The sequence below is a fragment of the Alosa pseudoharengus genome, unplaced genomic scaffold (assembly GCF_046254945.1).
Source record: "Alosa pseudoharengus isolate Yale_2024_CS ecotype anadromous, Long Island Sound unplaced genomic scaffold, YU_APseudo_1.1 YU_APseudo_1.1_scf_20, whole genome shotgun sequence".
NCBI classification, from domain to species: domain Eukaryota; kingdom Metazoa; phylum Chordata; class Actinopteri; order Clupeiformes; family Clupeidae; genus Alosa; species Alosa pseudoharengus.
The window spans coordinates 25,699,501-25,707,593 of NW_027468664.1; the positions used below are offsets into that span (position 1 = coordinate 25,699,501).

The following is an 8,093-nucleotide window of genomic DNA, read 5'->3' on the forward strand; positions in this document are numbered from 1 at the left end:
TGTGTCCTCAGCCCATGTGTGTAGGGCTCTCTCTCTCTCTTTGTGTATATTGTGAACCCTCGGTGGTACACTTTTCTACATCAACTTCTTTATTCTGTTTTCTTCTCCTGAAACTCTTGTTATTTTTGTTACTGTTGCGCTTGTAATGTCATAGAACTGGTAAATGTAGTTTTTTTTTTTTTTCAAGTGAGCTGATTTTACTCAACAGCTGTGTCTATCCCAGAGCCTGTAATCTCCTCAGCTATACAGGGTAAAATGTGGCGTGGTGTGTTTATATTCATTATGTACTATGTAACTATGAGTTAGCTTTCCTTTATGGTAAACACAACTATGTTCATAGGGACAGCATAAATATGGCCCATAACTGCAGTGTACATAATTGATTGTGTTTTTGAACAGAACTTTAGACTTTCTTCTGACTGTTGTTGACTGTTGTAAATAGTAATACAACTTGCACTCTAGTGTGCTAAGTAGCTGATTAGCTAGTAGCTAATTGCTGTATCATCGACAACATTTTAATGTGAACTGATGCTTTAATCCTTTAATCCTATTTTTAACATAGGTAGTAGATACACACTTAAGAGAAAGATCCTTAAATCTCTCTCTCTCTCTCTCTCTCTCTCTCTCTCTCAGGATGATGACACGCTGCAGTTTCTGAGTCGGGAGGAGAAAGAATGCATCCTTTTTTTCGAGGAGACTATCGACTCCCTGGAGGAGTCCCTAAAGGAGGAGGGGCCAGCCCAAGGCCAGGGGGCGGCTCTCTCCTCAGGTAGCAACACACCTGTGGAAGACGGATCCATCCCCCCCAGCCCCGTCCAGGTGTCCACACCTGTGACGGAACACCCGCACAGCCGGCGAGACAGTGACATCATTGACCTGGTCCACTCCACCTCAAACCACACGATGCCAGGTACTACTCAGAAGCATGACCACAGAGAGCTATGGCGCACAGCTGGGTAGGGAGATGTCTATGAGCTTCATGAGAAGCACTTTGGTGCTGGAAATACCGCAGCCACACCACAAACATTCCACAGGGTGATGGCATAATTCACTGAATATGGCACTACCCCATGGGCATAGGATTTGCATAATGCACATTTTTTGGCAAAGTTACAAAAAGAAAAGCATGCAAAGATCCATCCTGCCATATTCTTTTAAAATCAAATATTCATGTAGTATGAAATGCATTCATATCATTCGAATTCATTACTTTGTATATTAGTACATATTTAAGGTCAATACTACATCTTGTGTCAGTAACATGTAGTAATATGTATTTACATTATGTACATATCCCTGAGTAATAACACTGTTATAAGGAAATAGAATATAGAGTAGCACAGTGCTGCTAGCACATTCCTGTAATCTTGTTTGTTGACACTTTGACTACGGGAAGTATGAAGTATTACGTAAGGATGGCACAGTGGTCTGTTCACAGAAATGAATGCACGGTCGAGGTTGTAAAACGGCCCCAACGCAAAACGGAGGGCCGTTTAAACCTTGTAAGTGCATTCATTTCTGTGAACAGACCACCGTGGAGTCCATTATCCCTCTTATTCCACTGTTGCCACTTGCGTTGTGTTCATTTCCTGTTACAATTTAAACGTTTTAATCGCTAAAACTGTCTTGTTTGTAGAACTACTTTCTTCCGAAACATATCAACTAATTTCTCAAACTTCGTTTGTCGTTAGTTCTATCTCTCCCGTTGTCAAGCGGGCGTATCCCAAGATTCTGATGAACTTTAGCTTTGAAACATCGCTATTTTACTTAGCCTGCTGTCTTCCATCTAGCTAAAAGCCACCTCCGTCATATGCAACAATGTTGCTATGTTCTGAACGTCTGCATTTTATAGCTCGGATGCATTCATTTAAATAGCTTATTTTATAGCTCGGACGGTTCATTTAAACTTCACAACGAGTTTGGCGAATTAATATACAAGTGTGATACGGCCAAAAAATTGATCTACTTCATAGGTGTGCAAATAACATACGGTTAATGGTCGTTCTAAATTACGTAGGACAATGGGAAATTCAACCAAGCACCTAGTGGTACTATGATTATGACATCACTATCATCTATTCTAGTGATACTATGATTATGAGATCACTATAATCTATTCTAGTGGTACTATGATTAGTGGTACTATGATTATGACATCACTATAATCTATTCTAGTGATACTATGATTATGACATCACTATAATCTATTCTAGTGCTACTATGATTATGACATCACTATAATCTATTCTAGTGCTACTATGATTATGACATCACTACAATCTTTTCTAGTGGTACTCAATGTCCTAATCACACTGTGTCTTGATTGTTCCCTTTGTTGTAAGTCATTATGGATAAAAATATCAGCTACACCACTAAACGTAAATGTATTCCTTCAGATTTCCAGAGTCTAGTCGTGGCTCCTGCCATCTTGTTAGACACATTATATGAAGTGTAACTATGATTATAACATTATAACGTGACTATGATCTCTTCCTTCAGATTTCCAGAGTCTGGCCATGGCTCCTGAGTCCCACTTTGAGATGAAGGCCCGGCGAGAGCCGATGGACAACTTCCCCTCGGAGTACCACCTCACTGCATCCAGCGTGTCCACCGGGAACGGAGAGGACGGCGGAGGGAACGGCGGGTACCAGCCACCGCCGGGGTCCATCCCCACGCCCGTCCTCATCGCCCAGAAGCTGGCGGAGCACCAGGGGGACGCCTCTGCTGGGACCACTCTGCCGTCCATGCTGGTCAAGCGGAGGAGGAGTCTGGACTCCACCCGACCTGTTCCCGCGACGACAGGGATGACGCAGACGCTGCCATTGTCTCCAGAGGAGGCAGCCAAGCAGGGCCCGCCAACGTCGGCCAAGCCCACAAACAGAAACCTGTTGCTGGGTAACAGGGATTTGAACCACGACGTTGCCATGCGAGCGCTGGACCGGCGGGCGCGCATGGCCCCGATGGAGGGTGGGGAGCCGCCGTGCGTGCGGAACCTGCCCACGCGCAGCGTCTCGTTCCGCGACCCGACGCCGGACAAGTCGCACATGGAGGCGCTGTCCAAGCTCGGCCTGGTGCGGGGGCGAGCCAAGTCCATCACTCCAACCGTGGAGCCCGGCGCCGAACCCAAACACATATCCCCCACCGCAACAGTCACCGCCGCCACCACCTCCTCCTCCTCCTCCTCCTCCTCTGCGCCCAGGACCGAAATCCACACAGATTTTAACCGCTTCGGAGGGAAGTCGACCGTAGTGACCCCTTCGCCGATGCCCCCGGCTGCTCCAGATGCCCTGTCTTCCCCTGTGTCCCCCACCAGCGCAGACGTGGCCTCCAGGGACTTCAACAGCTACGGGGGCAAGACCATCGTGGTGGTGCCAACAGCGGCCACCTCCAGTAGGGCAGTGGACCCGGCTCCTGCCCCTGCCCCTGCCCCTGCCCCTGCCCATGCCCCTGCCCCTGTCCCCGCCCCTGCCCCCAACTACCCCCCTCCTCCGGCTCACTTCTCCTCCCAGCCAGCCAAGACGGATACCCCAGCCGCAGAACTCAACAGCTACGGGGGCAGGACAAAGACTATTGTCCCCGCCTCCGCGTTGGCAAGAGCGGACGTCACAGACGGTCCAGCGAGCCAGCAGCAGGACATCCGGGCCAGCGTGCAAACCCACTCGCCCTCTCCACCAGCTACCGTCAGGGATGCGCCCTCCAACACCTCCAACCTAGCCAATGCTAACGCTAGCACTAGCATGAGCGCTACTTACACAAGCACCACCCATTACTATGGAGGTAAGAGTAAAGTGATCAATCCAGCACCACAGGTGGTGCCCAAGGTGGACCCCCACCAGCCTGAAGCCCAGGCGGCAGTCCCAGACAACAGGACCAGAGCCAGACCAGAAGTTATGGTGACCCGGGAGAACAGCTTTGGCAGCCGCACCCGCGTGGTGGTGCCGGGTCAGGGTGGTGGGGGTGGTGCGCGGGGCAAGTCGGCAACCCTCCCCCCGACGACGGCGCCCAAGCCGCCCAGCCCTCACCGCGCGCAGTCCCCGAGGCTGGCGCCGCCGAGCAAGGTCACCAGCAAGCCGTCGTTCCGCTCGCAGGGCATCACCGTCCAGTTCTCTGGCCGCGGCGCCACCGACGACTCCAGACGCGAGGCGCTCCGCAAGCTGGGTCTGCTCAAGAATGCGTCATTACTGTGAGACACACACACACACACACACACACACACACACACACACACTATCTCTCTCTCTCAGACACCTGTGTGTGTGTGTAAGAGTAAATTGTGTGCACCACAACAGTTATAACAGCAGGACAATAAAAGGACACTGAAGTAAAAGAACTCTAAAAGAACTTCTAAGCACAGAATTAGAACACTAAGGACACTCGGACTGTTGGTATCCCATCACCTGGAAAGTGCTTGACATCAGCAGTGGAGGTAGAGAAAGTAGGCAGGCGTCGTCTCAGGTGAAACACCTGTACCCCAAACAGATGCTCTTATTGCGTCTCCATCTTCCTTTGGATATTTATAGCTTCAGTCTGTGTGTCTGTGCTGGGTTTCGCCGCCCCAAACACCTGACTCCTGGAATCCATCCACTATTCTGCCCAAGCCAAGATGGCTTGCACTCATTGGATCCAAAATGGCAACCACTGTTTGGATCCAAAATGGCAGCACATACAATACAAGTAAATACATAGGTGGAAACCAGCATGAGCAGCAATTTCTGTCTCACCGTCTTACTTCTAGCCTCTAAACAAACTCTAGTGTAAATCAGTCTTCACTTCACACTAACGGGACTGTGAATTTAGCATTGAGAGACACTCCAGAGATCATCCAACTTTGGTACGTCTGATATATAAAGAAACCTGATTGGGACTCTTACCTATGTTGAGGATACACTTTCTCAGTGGGCATTATAACAGCATAATGTGACTTTACTATGTGACGTGGGATTATGTATTTGTTAGAGGTTGCAGATGGCCAGTCTTATATTGCAGGTCAGTTCTTGTATTGATTGAGTGAATGATGAGCATGTTACAAGTTTTGGCCAACAGTTTAACACTCCCTGTCATTGATACTAGTGGCTCTAAATATGAGCCCTTCTAGAGAGATGTTACCTATAAAATGAAGACTGATGTTTTAAATGATCAGTTTATGCCAAGTCTCGTAAAAGCGAGCAACGTCATTGCCCGCTTGTCCATGAACAACTTCCACACAACTTGAAAGAGCAAGGGAAGACTTTGTAAGATCGTAAGATCTAAACATCTAAATGGGGGCTGTACAGGGATCGCTGAGTTTTCATCTTTACCTAGTTTACACAATCTTACCTCACGCGAGCCACGGTGGTTGTTCTCTGATTCTGAAATACACTTTTAGTCAAGGCCTGCACGTACAGCTGTACTATGTGTTCCTCTCTGGGATTCACCCCACCCACAAACCCACCAACACCCCCCCCCCCCTCCCACTCTGTTCCTTCAAGTGCCATGCTCTAAACACACGTGACGCAAGTGCAAACACCAGCACTTAGTCTTGCGAGGAGGAGCATGCATGTGTGTGTGTGTGTGTGTGTGTGTGTGTGTGCAGCCCGGCCTCACAGATGGCTGGGTGTCTGGAGAGCAGTGGAGTTTTATTTTTAAACCCCAGAGCTGCAGCCACCGACGCTGCTTCTGATTCGGACTCTGATGCTGCAGCTGGGAGTTGAAGCCGCCCACTCAAACCACAGAGGCGCTGGAGCCGAGACGTTTACTACTCCTGTGGCCGCTGGGCCCTTCGCAGACCGGGGAGGGGTGGAGGGTGGAGGAGAGGCGGAGGGTGGAGGGGGTAAAAGAATGTTCGCCTGGCGCCCTGCTCCAGTGTACCGTGGTCAGAGAAGCTGAGCTGTAACGGCCTCCAGGAAGAGGGTCAACGGAATGCTTCAACGGAACGGAACTGCTTTGTTCCATTCTGTTGTGTTCTGAGGTGCATTCAAATTCGCAAACACAGGCGAGCGTTCACAAACGTTTTCTGTTTGCCTTGAGTTTTAAAACAACAGTTTGAGGAGGTAGTTGGACATTGAGATTAAAGAAACATTGTTAAAATGTATATGTATCTAAATCTGACATTTTCACTGCAAACGTTTACCTCTGTTCAACGAATCTGAACGCACCTCTCTTGTGTGTGTGAGGTAGTACTTATGCCATGTAGCTCTAATGCCATGTGTCTGAAATATGCAATAATTTGGTCTCCTGCTGCTCTCTCCTTATGGGCAGTGCCCTGCTAGTGCAAGATCCCTATGTGTGTGTGTGTATGAGAGAGAGAGAGAAAGGTGTGTGTGTGTGTGTGTGTGTGTGTGTGTGTGTGGGCACTTACGTATGTGTGACACATACACAGTATAGTGTGCCTTTTTTGTTTGTTTGTTTGTTTGTTTTTGTTTATTTTCTTATGAAGACTCCGGCTCTGTAGCAAGTCTACAGTCACCCATGAAGTATCTGTTAAACGCACGCACAGGGACAAGCACTTAGCCGCTGCACTGCCCAGAGGGCCAGGTTAGCAGCAGACCACAGCTTCTCCTCAAAGATAGTACCATACTGCGAGCCGGGTCCGGCCCAAGTCCAAGCCAGAATCGGGCCAGAACTGGCCCAAAACTATCCTGGTGGTGAAACCTCTACCCGGGGGCCAGTTTCACAAAAATAGACTTTGACTATGGCTTAGATGTTTTGAAATGGTCAGACTTGCATTTGACGCAAAATTAAGACTGGCCTAACTATAGACCAGTCTAAAATAGCTCTGTGAAACCGGCCCCCGAACTCTATTTATTCTCTCTTTCTCTCTCTCTCTTTTTATTTTACTCTTAGCATATACCAGAGCAGCCAAATGAACATATGGAAAAACAACAACAAGAATAGATAAGAACTGTCTGTGGTTGTTCTTCCTGTGTTGATTTGGCAAATGCTTTTATTCTGAAATCTGTGTAGCCATGTTTGGGTTATTATCTCTTACCAGAAGAGATTACTGTATCTCTTGTTTACTGACGTTCTGTTTATTGGCCTTTTGAGTATCACAGAATGCTGCTGTACTAGATACTATACTGTAATGCAACAGCTGAAACATATTGTTCGTTCTTTCTTTCTACTCTTCATTGGTTTCCTCAGTTATATGTACACTGTGATATGCAACCCACTTCAATAAAGTCAGTTTAAAGAGTTCCTTGCTTCTTTTGTTTACATGTCATTGTTGGGACTGCATGGAATGTACTGCTTGGGTGAGCAGTGGGTCATTGGTTAACTTATCTTGCAGAATAATTGACCAGACTTTCCCTTTAAGGGAGGAAAAACATGCAAAGAATGTGGCTCCACTCTCAAAGATAAAGTGCTTTGAAGTGGCCCACCATCATCATGACAACAAGACATTATGACACTGTAGAAGACATTATGTAATATTGTAATATACTACACTGTAATATTGACAGAATGTGGTGTCACCAAGCAGAAATGTGGTAATATCAGAGTTTATTATGAACTGTTAAAGCTAAGCAACATAGAAATGGCTTTACTAAAAGTTGTCCAGGGGGGTATTTCAAGTACATGGTTTAGTGACAAACCTGGGTAAGTTAACTCTGAGTAAGTGATAAACCTACAACAACAGTCCTAAGGCATTGTTTTGTTAGGAGAATGAAGCCATGCAGCTCATCTATTAGGAGGTTTACCTCTGAGTTAACTTACCCAGGTTTGTCACTAAACCATGTTGGAATACCTCCCAGGACATCGCTACAGTTATGGGCTCTGATCAATCAGAGAAGGAAGTGGCAGCACAGCTTTGGTTGCCCAGGAGACGTCTGTTATGGAGAGATGTAGGCAAAGATCCTCCACTTCAGCCCCGTCTGATGTATTTCCCCCTGCCCTTCAGAGACTTGAAATGAAAACATCTATTGTACAGAGTAAATGTCATGGAGAGAGAACTCACAACGCCCAATTAAAATCTCAGCTGATAGACTTCACGGCTCATGTGGGTTTTTCCACTTCCCATCAAAGGAAGGGGACCAGATGTCTCCGAAGAGAGCTCTCTGTGTTAGGACACAGTAATGACACTCACAGCCTCCACTTCAAACATTCAACACTTTAAATGA

The 8,093-nt window shown here is 47.3% G+C and overlaps 1 protein-coding gene across 1 annotated transcript in view; it reads left to right on the top strand.

Moving 5' to 3' along the window:
- Positions 1-7,171, top strand: part of proser2 (proline and serine rich 2) — a 12,724-nt gene extending 5,553 nt beyond the window's left edge. The window contains exons 3-4 of the mRNA XM_076296945.1: positions 634-910; positions 2,500-7,171. Coding sequence (XP_076153060.1) covers positions 634-910; positions 2,500-4,187 — 1,965 coding nt within the window. The 3' untranslated portion in view covers positions 4,188-7,171. The remainder of the gene's footprint in view (positions 1-633; positions 911-2,499) is intronic.
- The last annotated feature ends 922 nt before the right edge of the window (positions 7,172-8,093 follow it).